Here is a 19,619-nt window from a genome sequence, read left to right as displayed (position 1 = left end):
CGGGTCCTAGAGTAAAGACTAATGTAAAGAAAAGTATTTTACTGGAAGGGTCTTATTAGAAATGTTGCAAATTATGAGATCATTTGTGTCCTTAAGAACAGCACTTGACCCCATGTTAGTCCTTGGGTTTGCTAAATGAATACTTGTTTAAAGTATATGCTGGTTTCTGTCTCTCACAGTGAACAGACATAACCATCTGAAGGACTTCATGCTGGTAGTATCAATAGTCATCGGACTGGGAGGCTGCTGGTTCGCTTACATCCAAAACCGGCACTCTAAAGACCACATGAAGAAGATGATGATAGACCTGGAGAGCCTCCAGCGGGCAGAGCAGAGCCTTCATGACCTACAGCAGAAGTGAGAACCTGTTCTGCTCTGTCTTTATTTTTAGATTCTTGAACGAGTGTGAGAAACTGTAGTGACTCTTGACGCACTTGGCACTGATGCAAGGCTTTTTTTTTTTTTGCACCGTTTTTAAATTGTTTTTTTTGCACCACGAACATGTGTTAGACAGGCGTCTTCGTCCAATGCAATGTGTCTGATGCTATATTAACCACAGTTTTAAGTCACAGGAAGTTGAATAGTTTTTGAAAACTTGCAGAGCTTGTTTTGATATTCAAAAAGACAAGGTTATGGAATAACCTTGACCTCCAGGTGAGCCTTGTACTCCTGTTTATAGTGAGTTAAACTACTGACATATGACTTGCGCACAGGAGCTCATTAAGTGTTTTTTTTTTAGCCTTTTTTTAAGTGTCTTTTTTTATTTATTTTAAGATTCCTTTCTAAGGGAACCGGATATGAAGCCTCATGGGAGTAAACTGCTGTAGAGAACATCTGTTCAAAAAGAAAGAGGGATGGCTAGAAAATGAGTATCTATTTAACTATCTGTCTGTCTGTTTATCGTTCTGTCTATCTGTCGTTCTATTTGTCGTTTTATCTATCATTCCATCCATCATTCTACTATTCTATCTACTGTTCTATATATTGTCCTATCTGTCATCCCTATATGTCATTCTATTGTTTTATCATTATATAATTCTAGCTGGCGTTCTTTCTGTAATTCTATTCATCTTAATTTGAAAGACGTAAGGCTGATTTATACTCAACGCGTCCGCAAGTTCGCTTGTGTAATATGACGTCATTGGGTTGTTGTCGCAAGTTAATTTTCAGTGCGCGCAAACTCATTTCGTGTGGCAGTATGAAGAACTTACAGTTTAACGTGAAGTTTAAACTCCATCAGGTGCTTTTTGATGGAAAATAATTTTTTGCATACAGTAGTTTGTCCAAGGCTTTTTATTTGAAGAAATTATTAATTCATCAACTCCTTCATCACAAGACTTGTACCGGCTAATGACTTTTCACCGGTGATTCCCGGCAGTTTTAGAGGACAATTACTCCATGTTGCCCCCTGCCGTTTCAAATAATAGAACAACGGCGAACGCGACAAGTATAAAAGCCTCGTCCTTTTGGGTAGTTGCCCACGCAGTCAGCGGAGGCTTGCCAGGCGAAAGTTTAAATCCTGCTTGAAAACTGCATATTTGATAAAATAGTACCTTGTGGTGCTTGTAATGTCACATTAAACTAAGCCTGTTAACCTCGTTACTGTTTTTGAAGGCACCAACATACAAATATACAATTAATCTTAATATGACATTATGAAATATAATATTCACTTTCTTTGTCTAATTGACGGTTTACAACTATGCAAACTGTATGTTCTCAAACTAGAAAAGGCACCAGTTCAGAGAATGACCCATAGCTCACTGAGAATATTTACCAGCAAGTGTTCAATAGTTCAGCAGCGTTTGAAAACCATTACACATATGCTAAAAATCCTAAGGAAAGTGAGAATGCAGATGATGCTCTGATCCCGCAATATCAACTGTCATCCACTAGCTTCCTGTAGAAGTCCTCATGCAGACTCATAGTCCGTCACCTTTTGAGAGAAAGGCACAGGAGTGTGTGTGTCAGGAAGAGTTCTTGTATCCCTTTAACATGTGAATGAAGTGTGAGAGTGTGTGTGAAGAGGACGGGGCAGTGGAAACTATCAATAGTGTGTTTGTTACAGTGGAGAACGTCCAGCATGTTATGTTCTGACAAACCGGCCGTGTCACCGGGTCACGTCTCTGGGGTTTGGTGGGTGAGTGGCCTACAGTGCTTCGGTCGCCCCAGAGGGAGGTTAAACTCTCGGGCAGTTATGTCATGCATGAACGCAGGTCTTTGTGGGCTGTCCTTTCCTAAAAGTAAATTTATTTTAATGTAGGCTTGTTTAAGGAACATTTCGAGATGAAACAGTGTCGTTTTGCTCTTAAAACAAGCTGCAGTGGCTGTTGGAATTTATGCATTTATTTCTCCATTTGAGATCAATTGTGAAGGCTTATCAAAGCAGTTGAGTCAGTCTTTCTAGTAGTTTTCTGTGTAGGTGTGTTGATGCATTTCACACCAGACAAACCTCTTCTCGAATGCTTCCAAATTACCACATGCCTGATCTCTGTCCATTCACTCTTAGTCAGAATTGAGGCGTGATGTAAACTGCTCATTCTGCATTGCAATTTACAATTCAGTATGATTAGAAGTAGAATTATGCGTGTGCGGTAGGGTGTTGTGGGTGGGTGGCATTGCTATCCAGTTGCTTTAGTGTGCCACTATTGGGTTGCTAGGTCATTCTGGTTTGTTGCAGTGGTATTGGTAGATGTTTAGATGATTACATTACCAGTCAAAGTTCAAAGAATTCACAAGTTTAAAATTGTACACATTCCATTTCATTTGAGAGCAGGACATTAGTATTTATACTGCTACTACTACTGCTACTGTTTTATGTAATAAATTATACATGCATACACTACCAGTAAAATTATTAGATATTGTTTTTATGTTCCTGAAAGAAGTGACCAAGGCTGCATTTGTCAAAACAGCAATATTGTGAAATTATTACCATTTAAAAGAATGGTTTGCTCAAATAAAGTCTTGGTGAGCGTTATAGACTTCAAAAACATTTACAAAATTGTAATTTTTTCAGATTTGTGTGTATTTTTATTTAACTTTTTTATAATATATAATTTTATAAATAAATGAATTTCATTTCACTTTAGCTTTCAAAACTTCTTTCAAATATTTCTAAAAACCATTGCAAAGAGTTTAATTAAGAATTACTTAATTGAAAAGCTATGTTCATGCATCATCTACTCTTTTGTTTGTAGTGTCTTTTGTTTTCAGAACTGTACTTTCACCAGCATGTAAGAATGTTTTATTTGAATGTGAGAGTAAAACAAACAATCGTCGTTCAAGTTCAAGCAAAGATGGCAGGTCAGGCAGAATGTTTTGTTTGAATATGGAAAAACTAGGAATTGAATTAAACAATTCAAATTTTAGCTCCCTGATAGTAATTCTTTCATAAAGAGTTTTAAGAGTGTAAATGAGACGACTTGTCTTTCTAGATATTTGTTGTTGACTTGTAACACTGAGATATGATTTCTTGATTTGGAGGATGGTGAATGGCAGAGGTCAGGATTGAGTGCTGTAGATTTTCAGTCTTGGCTGGAAGTTCAGATCACCTTACACTAGTCCTTCACTGAATGACCACTTCTCCCCCCATCCACCTGTTTGTTTTTCCATCCGGCCTCTGAAGCCTTCGGTCTGCCATCTTCTGGATATTATTGACACTGCATGAGACATACAGCAATTGTATCCATTCAGTCCAATTCCAAATTAACCATCATTTTCTCCATGGAGAATCTGATTTTTAACATAAAACAGACCTGACATGTGATATATACTGCTGAAAAAGCTCAAGCCAATCTGGTTTAAGCTTCATTTGAAAAATTTTGCTCAATTTGAAGAATTATGCTACTAAGAATCCTGCAGTGATTGATATCGTGTCTTCTGAGGCAGTCCAGTGTCCCCTAAACTTTTGTTATTGGAAATGCCTCAAGCGAAGGCCTCAGACAGATAAAGCCTTTTCCTTGAAGTGAAGATTGATCTGAGGTCTTATATAGACTCGACTGAGTAAATCAGGGGCTCTGCTGTTCCTCTCTCTGTCGCCAGGAAAAATGGTTAATCCTGTCGTAGCTCAGGGAAGCCTAGAGTTGTCAGTGTTGTTTCTGCTCCTCTTTTGTGCTCGATATGACCTCATCTATTTTTTCTTCTTTTCTTTTTAAAGCCACACCCTAGTTTTGCAACCAGAGTTTCCTATGAGTGTAGTTTTTGGCTGAAGGTGATGGAATTGTGTGTGAAAACGTCATGTGAAATTGGTGCTAATTAACTAATGTGCTATTAACAATGGATTTATATGATGAGCAGGCATGACCTGTTTTTGAGTCTGTATTTTTATGGGTAGTCTTTCAAAATCACGAACTTTGTTTCTGTTTAAAACAAAACTGTAACTTTGAACCTTAAGCATCTTGCTGGACCTGAAGCTAAAAAGAGCACAGCTGGGTTTAAGGAGCTGCTGAGATTTAACTTCTGAATGCTAATCTGTGGTTTTTGTCTGACATAATTTTTTATCAAGCATGCTTTAGTTTCCTGTCATTAGTAATATTTTGTTTTAGCATCTTTATCCTTGTATCTTATCTATTGGTCTTGCTGCACCACTATCGGTTTGCTGAGCTGTGCTAAACACAATCTTGGTGGCTCATAACCAGTGAGACATCATAGAGCTTAGATCCGCTCCAATAACTGATGCCAGTGAAATCACACATGCAGAAGTTTGTTCACAGTCTACTGGTTTTGAATAATAGTCTTTTCTTGACTATTGCACTGCGGTCAAACAAAATTCATTTCTTAAACATTTTGTACTTGCAGAATATAACACCAGTGATCTGCGACTTATACTGTGTGGTTTATTTTGCCTTCTCGCAGACTGCAGATAGCTCAGGAGGAACACCGTTCAGTGGAGGTGGAGAAGGTAAACCTGGAGCAGAAGCTGAGGGATGAGATCAATACTGCCAAACAAGAAGCGCAGAGACTGAAGGGGCTCCGAGAGGGAACTGAGAACGAGCTGAGCCGACAGAAATATGCAGAGGAGGAGTTGGACCAGGTAAAAGTCCCCTAATAAATAAGCAAGAAGTTCAAGTGTGGTTAGACTTAGATATACATGTTCTAAGTTTGTAGAACTTAAATTAGCAGGTTCTGCAATACCGCCCATTATTTTTGATCTGGTCAGGAAGTGGGTGGAAATGCTTGCAAGATGATCTGAAAGGTTATCAACAAAATTATTTCCTGTACTAATGAAGTTTGAGTATCTTCCCAGTGCAGTATCTAGTGTACCACCACACTGTGGCCTACTTTACTCAGCAGTTACCGCAGTGCTGTTGCATAACGGGCAGTTTAATACTTCAGATCTGATGAAAAATCTTTGCAGAAGCTGATCACAGAATTGTAACAAGCTCCAGTGTGTCAAGGACAGCAAGTGGTTCCTTCTGTGACTGTATATGTATATTATGTATATTATTCAACCTGTATTTGTGGCATCTCTGCATGTTATTGGATGAATTGTTTGTTTTCATGTTGGTCTATTAAAACCCCTGTGCTAAGTGGGTATTCTGGGTCAGAGGGCGGTACAAATCTCTGTGGGTTTGAAGCTCATTAGCACTGTTCTATAAGGAAAGGGGCCTTTCGGCTCTCCGAACCCTCAGCCCACTCCCCTAGGCTCTTATTGGATGAGATCTGTTATTTACTGCTATAATGGAGGAGTTGATTGTGTTTTTCCTAGTAAGGTTAGGTTGGGGTGTAAAGCTTATCTGTGACTAATTATTTTGCATCTTGTCGTAGCAAAAGGTTTCAGGTGGTGAAATTTATGCCATTTATTCTCATTAGCTTGCCAACTGATTCATTCGTGAGTCATGTAAATTAGCTAATTGTTCTAATCGCATATGCAAAGAATGTGATAAATAGAAGTTAAAAGGTTAAATACTATGTTGCAATTTCAGTATCCAAGTGTTTGGGTTGTTATTTTGCAGCATTTACCAATTTCGTAGGGTGCTGTGTGGCAAGGTTATTGTTAACTAAACTAAAACCATTTAAAACAATTTTTTTAATTAAATAAAAAAAAATACAACTTAAGCTAACTTCCAAGACAATAGTTCTCAGTATTGTTTAGTTTAACTTGAAGTACTAAAATTACTTAAACATAAATGAGCTGATAAGAGTGATTTCTGAATTGATGAAAAAGTGCTCCCATCTGAAAGCAGCCTTGTGAGGTTTGCTTGATGACCTGCTTTGCTTTGTTCTCTGATCTGATGTGTCTCTGGCGCTCCCTGCAGGTGCGAATGGCCTTGAGGAAGGCAGAGAAGGAGCTGGAGTCTCGCAGTAGCTGGTCTCCTCCTAATGCCCTGCAGAAATGGCTGCAGCTCACTCATGAGGTGGAGGTGCAGTACTACAACATCAAAAAACAGAACGCAGAGAGACAGCTGCAGGTGGCCAAAGAGGGGGTAAGCAGCATCTGTCACAGTCATTCATTTAGCTGAGATGGAACAATGGTAAACACATTTAGATTTATTAATTACACTGCAGCTTTGTTGTAGGACAACCCTAGATGATGAAACTTTACTAGGTCTAAGATGATAATAGAATGCTATTAATGATAACAGCCAAATAAGTGTATATTTTAATACTTTTTTGTAATGTAAGGTTTGACTAGGATTCTAAACTCTATATAATAATACTCTAATATAATAATAAAAAAAAAATACACCCTTTTTTTAGGCAGAAAAGATTAAGAAGAAGAGAAATACTTTATTTGGTACGTTCCATGTGGCACATAGTTCTTCACTGGATGACGTGGATCACAAAATACTTACAGCCAAGTAAGTCACAGTAACATTTCTCAATATTTCTGAATGCTAATTTAAAAATAAAACGACATAATAATAAAATGTAAAAAAATTTTTTTTTTTACTTTTTAACACATATTGCCTTTAATGTCTTTCTGTCAAGGCAAGCTCTGGGTGAGGTAACCGCAGCTCTGAGAGAGAGACTCCATCGTTGGCAGCAGATTGAGATCTTAACAGGCTTCTCGCTGGTCAATAACCCAGGCCTGCCTTCTCTGGCCTCTTCTCTCAACCTGGACCCCAGCTTCATGGGCGGCCGCGGCACACCCCAGCACTTCATGTCTGAAGACATGGATGACATGGACGAGGACATAGTGGCACCAGGAACGCTCCAATGTAAGGACTTGCTGGACAGTGATGGGGATAAGCCCCTTTCAGCCAAAGGCCAGCAAAGACCTTGTGGTCTTTGGACCAAATCTAAATATCCCTAGTTTTGAGCTATTTAGATTGAATTGATTTTTGTTGTCTGTCTGTGTGCAAGCTCTGTCAGAAATGGTTGTGTGCACCAAGCATGTTTGCAAAAAAACAAATCTTATAATATGCTTTCTGCAGGAGAATTTTTTCCCCATCTACAGATCTGTATTACACAGAGTGGAGTACTTCAAGATCTGCACCACACATTGCTGTCATATGATTTTGATAAAGCAACTATGCACACTTGTTTATTTTTTTTAGTTTATCATATTATATATGATGGAGGGTAACGGAGTAGGCCAGAACAAACCGGTCCACGTGCAAGTTAAGATTAGAGGTCTTAAGTCGAAGTCTGAAGTTGTTGTTGTGGATTGTAATAACTGTAATGTGTGAAATAATGTTATCAAACAAGCTCAAAGAAAATAGTTGTTTTCCCAGGTACAAAACATAAAATAAAATTGGTGTTTACTGTGCAAAATGTATTAATCTTGACATTTGTATTGCTTATCTGTCTTTTTGCACAATATATATTTTTTTGCTGTTTTAACAAATAGTTAATTTTCATAGCTTTTTTCATATTAGAACTTGTTTGCTCAAGGATTTATACAAATCCTTTAAGTATTTTAACTGATTGAGCAAATCACTCCCAAAATGAAGAGGTCTGTTCTTGTGTTAGTAGTACAGTTATTAACAGTTGCACCCCTACCCTTGCCCTTACCCCCTCCAGATGCAGCATGGCTAATGGGCCGCCGAGCAAGTGATCTCTGGTCATTGAATTCGGATTGCCAGTCATTTTGGAAGTACTCTGGTGGGCTAAACTACCATGCCCTTCACCCCAGCCACTCCTCTTACTTCCTCTTGTTTTTCTTTACCTCTCTCCTTTAAAGTGAAATGCTGCTCATAACCCTAGTTACTACAAAGAGAAACTGGACCGAAAGAAACACTGTCTACACAACTCAATCTTGTTCTTGTCCACAGCCGTGAAATGGTTTACTCTCAAATGCATGACCTCTCTTAGCTTTTGTTTTCTAATCTGTTTATAACATATCACTAAGTTCAGACTTGCAATTTGATCTTTACATGATACTGTTTTACATTTTGTGCATCTTAATCTTTGAGTCTGAAATCTAAAAGTAAAATAGACACGTTTTACTTCCGTAGCACACATTCTGATGGATAGAAACAGGAAATGCAATAATGAAGGAATGCATTAAAGGGATGGTTAGGGTCCAAACTTGACCACAACTTCATTATTGTGTCTATTTATGAGAAAGCCACTCAGACTGTACATTTTTCCGCCTTAACACCTTCATGTTTCACCTTTTCCAGCTTGCCACCCATCACCCAATGTTATTACAGTGTCTGCATGCTTTGAGTCATTAGAGTCATTTCAATAAGTGACCTTATTGTTTTGTGCCCCAACAGCTCCCAGTATGATGTCACTCCGGCAACGGCACATTGACCCGCAGCTGGCCCTGGGTTCGCAGAGGTTGGTAGAGAGTTGTCTCTCACTTGGTGGTCAGGAAGGGGAGGGTAGCTTGTACTTGTCCAGGTCTAGGACAGCGATACGCCAGGCACGCAGCCAATCTTTTGGGCACTTTGACTCTCTGGGACTGCCTCCTCTTTCCTCAGCAGTGTCTCATCCTGCTATCTTCTCGGCTGTCTCATCCCACGCTCCCCACTGCTCTTCTGTCACTACTGCCCCTCATGCATCCCACTATCACTCTTCACATTTCCAGCCTATGGACACCATCCCAGACCTCCCCTATGATGCAAGCCCAGAGCGCTCCCGCCATTGCGACAGCTATGGGTATCACTTCATTCTGTTGTGCTTGATTTGTGCTTTTCACTTGGCATGATCCTGGGGCTTCATCCAAAACATTTAACAGGCCTCTTTTACTACACATTTCACACTTTCTAGTGAACCACTACTTACGTGGGGTTTGTTGTTGTAATTGTCTATACTCACTACAGTTCATGACAATGCGGCTTTTAACTTGGTTGGGCCATTTTAACTTCCTGCAACATTCCATCTTGTTGTTTAATGTGTTCTTGCAATGTTTGTTCCCTGCTTTGAACTAATTCTCACACCTGCATGCCTGATTGATCATGTTGTGCAGGGGTGGGTCACATTCTGCAGAGTGTAGCTCAGGGCTCTTCCACTCCAGTCCTGGAGGGCCAGGGTCCTGCAGACATAAGTTTCAACTTGAGTTAAACTGGGTCTGGATTTGGACTTGAAGAGTCTTAGTTAGCTTGAACTTACCTTTGTGCACTTGCCTGGAAGTTTCTAAAAGTGTTGAAGATATTGATTAGCTTGTTCACGTGTGCTTATTTGGGATTGGTGCTAAATTCTGCAGGACAGTGGCCTTGCAGGAGCAGGACTGGACACCTTTAATGTTGGGTTTCTCCATGTCAGGGTTGGGGCTAAAGGGATAAAGCTATGGGCACAAGGGCTTACTGGGGATGCACTCATCAATATTGCAACAATTTTTTGTCATGCTGAACGAAAATAATAACTTTATTTGGTAGGTGTAGATGTTAGTAAAACAGTGTGATAGGTTGCAAATTTAATTTGTTATTTTATGGTGATATTTTGCATCATTCCAGCCTTAGCTGTATCCCTTCTAGCCACAACCCTGTCTGGGCTGTCCAATCCTTTTGCTGGATGGCTACCTTCTTGTAGAGTTTAGGTCCAACATGCGTACATTTGCTTGAAAGCAGGAGCAGTACTTTTCTAGTGCTGGGTAGTTAAGCCTTGGCATGTTGTGCTTCAGTTTAGACCACTTTCAGGTGGGAAATTTTGCCATTATTGCGGGCTTCATCCTAAGGGGCTTGGGTAGCAGTAAATGCAGTGTTATCTTATTGTGCTTTCCCACTGCACGGCATGGCACGGCTCGCTTTGGGGGTGGGGGGGTTTCCACTGTGTACAGTACTTTTTTCAGTACCACCTCGTCTAGAGGCAATGCAACTTTAACAACATTTCTAATCCTGCCCACTATAAATTGATACTGAACTTCAGTGGAAACGCTAACAGAGTCAAGCCGTGCCGAGCAGTACTATGCAGTGGAAAAGTGCCATTACATATAACCAGCAAGATGTCTCGACTGTTTATGATTAGTCTGATATCTCACTATTTTTTTTGTTAATTTCACTATTTTCATTCACAGGGACTTGAATCGCTCAGACTCTGATTCCTCCTTGTGTATATCCCAGACTGGCGAGCAGCTACGCCTATCCTACAGTTCCAAAGGCTTCCCTGTGAAGCCCACTTCGCTTCTGCATGGCCCCCATTCATGCTCTGAAGATGGAGCTCACTCCCAAACCCATAACGGAGGCAACAGAGTTCCTGATGGGGGTGCATCTCCTGAAGGAGTTTCTGAAAGTCCCATATTAATGAAGAAGGTATATGGCATAGAGAAATCCGTCAGTATGAGCGAGATCCAAGTCTCACAAGCAGCGATGTCTATGTCGGAATCCTCACGCTCCTTAAGCCCAAACTCCACTGAATCCGATACCCCGTCCCCCACTGGACTGACTGGGGAGAAGGCTGGAAACCGCATACCACAGATCTCCTCGAAAAAAAGCCCCCTAGAGGAGGACAGTGTCTCCATATGTGAAGACACTGACTCTGTTGCCAGTCGCAAGAGACCCACCTTCAAGATCTTTAAAAAACAGAAGAAATAAGACAACTGTGGACAGCCGTTTTGTTTTTCTCTTACAGTCCTTTTTGTCGTGTTCTTAATATACATGTTTTGTTTTTATTTTTTTTCTGGTCAGAAGTTACGGCACCACCAGACACGTTTCCGAGGTCTTTATAGAAATGTTTGCTTTTTCAGAGGAACACTTAGGAACAAGCATGATTTTGGGGGAGGGTGGGAATGACACATCAGTGGGAATGGGATGGACTATTTTTTTTGAGAATGTAATGCATTATTTATTCAGCAGGAGACAGTGCCAGACTTTCAAAGGAATCTCCCCTCTGATGGACTTTTCTTTCCTTGTATAATCTGTATCAGTTTGCATGTCTTCGCCTTTGTTTGATTGAACTTTGAATGCTCCTAGATGTTTGCCTGGTTCTTGTTCCCCTTTGCTTAAAACACGAAACAGCCTGGTTCTCTCATTTCTATCAGCACACTCCTTTGTCTTTCAAGTTAAAATGAATTGTCAGCTTAGCGTTAAATGGTACTCTTTGATAAGTGTTTGTCAATGGTCAGAGTAACTGTAAAAGGGCTGAACTATCAGTGTGAAACTCGCCTAAAATATGTTGCACTATTTCTGAATGTTGATGTGTCGGTTTTGTAAAGATAATTAGTATACGCTGGAATACACACTAAAACCTTTACACAAACCAAGACACTGAACGTATCTGTAAGGCTTCAGGGATTTCTAGTATGTTGAAGAATTACGCGATTAGAATTAACTGATCATTGCCGATCGTTCCAAATCATTTAGAAAATACAAGGAGCTTTATGAACATTCACATTTGTTTTTTGAGCATTTACTCTTAACTATGCCTGTTTGCTGACTGTTTCTAAAGACATCATCCAAAATCCAAGTTCCCAAGACAATATGTCTTTAAAAAAAGAATATAAAGAAAATGTATGGTGAATGGATACCTTAATTGGTTCAAATTACAAAGAGTAATTACAGTTTTAGCAGATCTTTCCATCTTTTTATTTAAAGTGCCAAACTAAAGCCAGAAAATGTTATACATTTCCAGAAGGTTATATTTCTGTTTTATTAGACCACTGATCTCAGATATGATCTTATCTTAATTAGGTTATCTATAGAGGTAAAATAGTCCTTCTTGTGGGTTAACATGATGTTCACTAAGATGCATGTTTTTTAACCCAGATCACTGAAAATGACAAGCACATTTTTTTTGAAAATATAGGATGTCAAGAATCATTAAATTTGGTGAGGGAAGTCACTAGGCATTTTTATAGTTTTTACCCACAGGCAAACCAAAGCAGCGCTGCATGAAACATCACCTGTTTCTTCTATCATTTCTTTCGTGAAAGATGGTACAAGACCACATCCAAATGTATGTCAACCAATCAGTCTTTAACAGGTATACAACTGTGCAGATGTATTAGTTTCATCTGTGCCTCTTTTGCACGAAGAAGCTCTTTTGTCTGTATGTCAGTGTGCGCGCGTCAGTCTAGTCCAGTTGAACTGCACTTCACAGTGTTAATGCATGTTCTCAAACATGGACGGTAGAGATGGGAAATGTTCTAGACTGTTCCCCATTTAGATATTCCAGTTCAGTTCTCAATTTGAGCTATGTATGCCTATACTGTACAGAGAGGTGGAGACACAAAGTAAAAAAAAATAGAATTTTGCATCTTCTGTAATGTTCAAAATTGTAGTCTTATAATTTTATGGCACTCCTGCATGAAGCAATAAAATTGGTTTTAAAATGACTGAGATTTTTATTATTCCATATAGTTTTCCATGTTGATATATACTGTAGACCCCCAAACTTCTAAATATCTATTTATCCGGTTGACAGCCAAACAGATCTGTTTGAAATGTCACATACAGTTACAGACCAAAAGTTTGGACACACATTCTCATTCAAAGAGTTTTCTTTATTTTCATGACTATGGAAATTGTAGAGTCACACTGAAGGCATCAAGGCTATTTGACCAAGAAGGAGAGTGATGGGGTGCTGCTCCAGATGACCTGGTCTCCACAGTCACCGGACCTGAACCCAATCCAGATGGTTTAGGGGTGAGCTGGACCGCAGACAGAAGGTAAAAGGGCCAACAAGTGCTAAGCATCTCTCGGGGAACTCCTTCAAGACTGTTGGAAGACCATTTCAGGTGACTACCTCTTGAAGCTCATCAAGAGAATGCCAAGAGTGTGCAAAGCAGTAATCAAAGCAAAAGGTGGCTACTTTGAAGAACCTACAATATGACATATTTTCAGTTGTTCCACACTTTTTTGTTATGTATATAATTCCATATATAATTCCACATGTGTTAATTCATAGTCTTGATGCCTTCAGTGTGAATCTACAAATTTCATAGTCATGAAAATAAAGAAAACTCTTTGAATGAGAATGTGTGTCCAAACTTTTGGTCTGTACTGTGTGTAAATATTTACATTATTTATGTACTTATACGGATAGGGGAACGTGTTTACTCTTTTACTTTATTACCCAGAATGATGTTTCCTACTGAATTTCCCTCAATGTCACGTGCTGTGCTGTTATTCCAGTTAAACTTCCTGTGGGCGTGGCTAATTATTTGAAATGGAGCTAATTCTGAAATTCACAACATTCATTGGCATATCTGTACTGGCTGGGCACAGTTATAGCATAATTTAAAAATGCATTGGGTGTTTATTAATATTACACATGAACTTGAAGCCTCACTTGTACATCCCAGTGCTAATTACAGTTGTCCAGTATCTTATACAGCGCGTAACCTGAGAGTAAAGATTTATGAGCTTTGCAATATATGCTTTAGAGGGTGGAAGTCCTCCGTTCTGTTTGCTTAAACACTTAGACCTGCAGCTCAAACAGGGTGTCATTTCGGGCATGTTTGCGTGCTCGGGTACCTGCTTTGTCATTTGATCACATGAAAACCTGCGCTGCAACGGTCCTTGATGCACCCTTTACGCGTTAAGTACAGTTAAATTCAGTCGTGCACATTCAGGTTCTGGTTTCTTTCGATACAGGATCTACCTCAGTTTTCCACAAGTAGGCCTACTGGACTTGCGAGCCAGGACATTCCAGATCTCGAGTGGTGACCGTGAGTATTCCTGACTGACTTGTGTACCGACCTGATTGGGTAATACGCGGTTCTGATTGGGTCTATTGAGTGGTTGGATCGGACCGGAGTCTAATTGGACTGGACAGGTTTCCAGGAACCAGTGTGACAGTTCCCCTCGACTTTTACTTGTCGACCCTTTAAACAACACCAGCTTTGTGCCAAATGGGACACAGATTTGCTTGAGAATATCACTGAAAATAATAATGCTATATGTGGTTTCATTGTGCAATGGTAAAGAATATCTGTTTCGGCCAGCAGAGGGCAGTCTTGCAAAGCATTTGAAGTCAATGGAGGTTCGAGGAGCTCAAACTCATTAATTAAAGATCATATTATCTTGTATTAACAGGGCCAAGGAGTTCCAAAAGATGTTCAGAGAGCTGTGAAATTCCTGGATAAAGCAATTGATCAGGAACATCTAGCAGGTGTTGCATAAATATTTGTTTAAAACCAGGGGTTTTAAAACTGTGGTTAAAGGCTGGAAATTGTGCTAAGGGTTTTGTTGAACTTTTTTTTTTTTAAGGGAAGATATAAATAAGATTAAACAAATAATAAAAAAAAATAATTATATATATTTTAAAAAGTAAACAATAAAAATAATTATTTAACATAATTGGAACTAAATATTTTAAAAATATTTTTGTTTTATATAATAAATTTATTTACAAATAAAGTTGCCTTTTACATTTTTATGACTAGATTTCTCATATGTGGATGGAAATATTTGGGGATTTTCAGAGATTGAAAACCTCCAGTTCAGTCCTCAGTGTGTTTATGATTTTTTATTGTTTATTTTTGTTAATTTCGTCATATCTTGAATTATTTTGGCTTTAAAGGGTTACTCCACCCCAAAATGAAAATTTTGTCATTAATCACTTACCTCCATGTCGTTCCAAACCCATAAAAGCTTTGTTCGCCTTCGGAACAGAATTTAAGATTCTTTGGATGAAAACCGGGAGGCTTGTTACTGTCACTGCCAAGTAAAATACACTGTCAAGGTCCAGAAAAGTATAAAAGACATCACCTGAATACAGTAGTTCATCTGCCATCAGTGGTTCAACCGTTATGTTATGAAGTGATGAGAATACTTTTTGTATGTGAAGAAAACAAAAATAATGACTTTATCCAACAATTTGTCTCCTTTGTGTCTCTCCGCATCCCTGAAGTGCAATTTTGGAGAATATGAGCTGAACTCAAGTGGCCTACCCTTTTCTATGTCAGCCAGAAAATGTATCCTTGTTGCGCGGCTGACACAAAAGAGCGTATGCCTCTTACAACATATTTTTTACAACATGTTTTCCACATAATCCACGACCTGTAAGTGATTTTTACATCCTGCAGGGGTCCATTGGTCACTGCTCTGTGCTGGTACTAAGAGCAGTATGAGAATGATTACAAGAAGGTCTGTGGGAAGAAGCTGATGCCAAAGATCACCCTGAAGCTGCCATGAATCTGGGAGTTTTTCTACTCTCAGGGCCTCTATCCTGGACAACCTGCCGACCAGGTAAACACTCTGCTCAACATGCTTATGTGCTGTTAACTCTTATTAACCTAATAAAGAGTTTATTTAACTATGACTTTGCTTGTTCAATATAGGGCATTTAATACTATTAGCCCAGAGAGGACACTTAAATGGTGGCATTGAATTGGGTTATATTTGGATTCATGGGTTTTCCAGCCAAATTGCCAGACTCCCGGCAGAGGCTGTTCTGTATGTAACTCAACATAATATATATATAATTAATATTATATATATTTGTACATTTAGATATAAAACCAAGCTTTATTAACCCTTCACAAGCATCGCGCAACTTATAATTGGCTGAAAACACTATGCACGTGTTCACTTAATGTAAATGGGCATGATGCCTCTGCTACCCATAATCCCCTAGAGTAGACGATTCAATCTTCTGTGGCTCAAAGCTATTTCTTATTGACATTTTGTTATTGGATGTTTTGGGAATATATGTTTTTTTGTTTTTTTTTTGGTCTTTGAACTTTAGTTGGGTTAAATGGGCATCTGAATAGAATGGATATCTGGGAATCATCTTGAGAAACGGACTGAATGCCTATTTCAAAGGAGACTGTTTGAGTGGCCACAGAGTTATATTAATGTATAATTCTCACATTATTAAATTACAACATAAATGTCCTTTTAGATTTCATTTACATTGTAAAAGGATGTTGCAAAGGCCACTTTCTATTGTTTATTTTGTCCTCTCTCTCTCTCTCTCTCTCTCTCTCTCTCATTGTTGCAGGATCATGTCTTTGGTTTATTGTCTGAGTGCTGCAGAGAGTGGATTTGAAGCTGCTCAGTTTAATGTGGCATACCTGTGTGAACTCAACTCAGTGAGTCTCTTCTAAACTCTTGCTTTAGATTCAGATAAGCATGTTCACTCGATGTCTTTGACAGATATTTTATATCTTTATACTGCAGGACTCTTTGGATCCAGCGCTGGTGACTCTTGTGCCTGTTAAGATATTATAACATGTCGATACACGCTCAAGATCAGGCTCCTTATGGTAATTTGAACAAATCTAAGACTAAAAAATGAATTAAAATGATAGTAAAAATTTATTTTGTTTATCCCTTAAAAAAAGTTATAACAAATATAAAATGTTAATCTATATTTTAATGAATTCAATGGGAAGAGCTATTAATTTTATTTATTTTTTTATAATTTTTTCATTTTATTTCTAGTTTCAAATTTTCAGTTTTCATGTTCGGGTCTAATCTCATCTGTTTTGTCTGAAAGGGCTGACATCTGCTGCAGTAGAATATAAAATGCATGTAATTTAGTGTGGGATACGGTGGCAGTCATACTGTATATCTTTATGGTGAACTGAAATGCTCGTGGTGAAGGACACCTGAGGTTGGACTCAGTGTCCTGCGTCAGTACATGTGTGCTCTTTCTCAAGCTCCCTGCTGCTTAAGCTGGAGTCTCTGCATGTGGTGATGGATATGTTTCCTCTCAGCTTTGATCAGAATGGGAGATCTGTTCTATGGTGAACAGGCTTTGGGCAGAAAAGAGGTTTCTGATGCAGCAGAGATGTACAATCAAGCACCACTCGAACGAACCACAGGTACCTGTGACAGCAAACGGACTGAAGTTTAACCTTGAATGATCAGCAATTGTGATTATTTAATCAATTATTAATCTCAAGTCATTATTTGTGGGAAAAAAAGAAAATAAAATAATTTGTTTGTTCGAAAAGGCATGTTTGTTAATTTGTTTATTTATTAATAATATTATATTATAAATTATTTTAAGAGGCTGTATTTGTTCTAACAAGTATTGTTTATGTCTTTGTTAGTTTTTGTTTGTTTGTTGTTTTTCTGACAAGTGATATTTGTTTCTTTTTAAAAACTATGCATGTTGATAATCTGTTCCAAGAAGTTCCGTTTTGTTTGCTCTAAAAAAATGTTTCTTTTAACAAGCTATTTGTTTGTTTTTATTTGTTCTAACAAGTATTTCTGTTTGATTTGGGATTTTTCTACAAGCAATATTTTATTTTAACAGCCAAATTTGTTTATTTATTCATTTGTTTTAATGCCCAATTTGTATTTGTTCTAATAGGATTTTCATTTATTGTCTTTTATTATTATTATTATTATTATTATTATTATTATTATTATTATTATTATTATTATTGATTATTATTGTTATTATTATTATTATTATTATTTAAGAGTTGTTTTGTTTGGTTTGATATTGTTTTTTCAATGAATTGTTGGTATAATTGTTGGTTGGTATAATCTTGGCCTTGTCCTAAACAGAGAGTCTCTGCCGTTCAGTGTGCTTTCTGAGCTCAGTTTGCTCCACCTTCACTTTACAGACAGACAGACGCTTCTCAGCACCCTTTACCAAAGGTAAGACAACACCACAATCATGAAACATTCAGAATGCCATTATCCACTACAGAAGACTCCGTTGTACTGTCCTAACAGCATATTACAATATGGCCCTCTTCCTCCACATTTTCCGTAGATGTTGAGAGACTAATAGCACTGAAGCCTACCTGCTCTGTACATTGGCACTGTTCAGCACACACCTGCAATCTTTACAACTACACCAGGATACTGCCATAAAGGTCAGTACATTTTTGTAACCAAGCCAGTCAGTCAGTCAACAACAAAAAAAGAAAAGAAGAACAGCCTAAATGAACTCCTTGTTGTTTCATTTGTTTAATAGTGTATAATTGCATGAGCGTCTCTTGGGGAAGCCCCTGTGGTTACTGTGTTAACAAAATAATGATTTGTCTCTGAGACTGTCTAATGATGAGGGACTCATTTTTACAAGTAGATGATTTCCGTGTTCCTGTAGCTCATTGCCACAGTTTCGGCAGAAGTGTTTTGTATTCGGACTAATTAAATGGAGGACAACACAACACCACTCCACCAAACATCTGCTTCCAGCCAGACCCAAGGGGAGGAATCCTAGAGAAATATACCACACAACTTTAACTACTACATACCGTATTTTCCACACTATAAGGCTCATGGCCTATTTTAGAACTGTTTTCATATATAGGGTGCACCGGATTATAAGGCGCATACAGTAGAACAGAAGATACTGCAGTCAAACGTTTGACTGGGTTTGCGTTATGCATCCACCATATGGAGCTGTGCTTATAGTGCGGAAAATACGGTAACTTAATTATTTGAAAACAAGTCCCATTATTGCATATGGTTTTCCTCCTAGTAAAGCCTTTGTTTACTGTTTTAATAGAAATAATGTTTTAACCCTAATTTTTGTGCTATAGAGAGATAAAAAATGCAGTATAACTTGAAATTGTGTTGTAATAAAGGCACAGTCTAACATTTAACTACACAATTATGTTTAATTAAAGCAATATGCATTCAGTTTATATTCAGGTGGAAGGGATAGTTCACCCAAAATCCTGTCATTGATTCACCTTCAAGTTGTTCCACACCTGTATGAGTTCTCCTTGTGAACATAAAAGAAGGTATTTTGAAGAACGTTGGTAACAAATCAGTTGATGGAAGTCACTAACTACCATAGCATTTCTTTAAACTAGTGGGCATAATGTGAATTAATTTTGATCCTTTATCTACAAGTACATTTAAAAATATAACATTTTAAGATACCATTCTCTCAAATTTTTGTCACCTAAATCATCAGCATTTCAAAAAAATAAAAATTTCTTCTGAATAAAGTCATATTTTAATTTTAATTCCTGTTGATCTTTCTTGTTCTTGTTTCTGACGTGTAATTTCTTCTGAGAGTTCTGGCTGTACTACTTCTTGTGTCTCAAGAAGACAAACTCATTTTTTCCCTCTCTTGGAGGTACAGTGTCCCAGCGGGGCCACTCTGTCTGTGTCTAATGAAAAAGTGCAAGGGCTCTCCAGGCTTCTTTGCAGACTGATGCAAACAGCAGGTGTGAAGCAGGCTGTGATGTGCCCAGGGCCACACCGAGGCCCCGGGAACACACACCGTTGCTCACGCTTAATTAAAACAACACCAAAAGCAGACTAACCCTCAGAGAGAGGGAGTGCACCACAGTGTCAAGTGTCCAATCATCAGGGGATGGGAATCTTACTTCAAATAATGTGATGCTTACTGTGAAACCTCCATTCTGG

The 19,619-nt window shown here is 38.4% G+C and overlaps 1 protein-coding gene and 1 pseudogene across 4 annotated transcripts in view; both read left to right on the top strand.

Moving 5' to 3' along the window:
• The window catches only part of LOC113099183 (stromal interaction molecule 1-like), a 34,230-nt gene extending 21,565 nt beyond the window's left edge, over positions 1–12,665 (top strand). Inside the window, exons 7-14 of one of the 4 annotated variants that reach the window (XM_026264282.1) lie at positions 180–357; positions 4,858–5,035; positions 6,261–6,428; positions 6,703–6,803; positions 6,934–7,163; positions 7,969–8,049; positions 8,667–9,051; positions 10,409–12,665. In XM_026264282.1, coding sequence (XP_026120067.1) covers positions 180–357; positions 4,858–5,035; positions 6,261–6,428; positions 6,703–6,803; positions 6,934–7,163; positions 7,969–8,049; positions 8,667–9,051; positions 10,409–10,925 — 1,838 coding nt within the window. In that variant the 3' untranslated portion in view covers positions 10,926–12,665. The remainder of the gene's footprint in view (positions 1–179; positions 358–4,857; positions 5,036–6,260; positions 6,429–6,702; positions 6,804–6,933; positions 7,164–7,968; positions 8,050–8,666; positions 9,052–10,408) is intronic. The other 3 variants (XM_026264284.1, XM_026264283.1, XM_026264285.1) reach the window with 3 other exon arrangements.
• Positions 12,666–14,248: 1,583 nt separating this feature from the next.
• Positions 14,249–18,579, top strand: LOC113099185 (protein sel-1 homolog 3-like; annotated as a pseudogene).
• Positions 18,580–19,619: the final 1,040 nt, after the last annotated feature.

This window comes from Carassius auratus, unplaced genomic scaffold (assembly GCF_003368295.1).
Source record: "Carassius auratus strain Wakin unplaced genomic scaffold, ASM336829v1 scaf_tig00216878, whole genome shotgun sequence".
Lineage (NCBI taxonomy): Eukaryota > Metazoa > Chordata > Actinopteri > Cypriniformes > Cyprinidae > Carassius > Carassius auratus.
The sequence above is the reverse complement of the archived record's forward strand: the minus strand, read 5'-3'. Positions and strand labels throughout refer to the sequence as shown.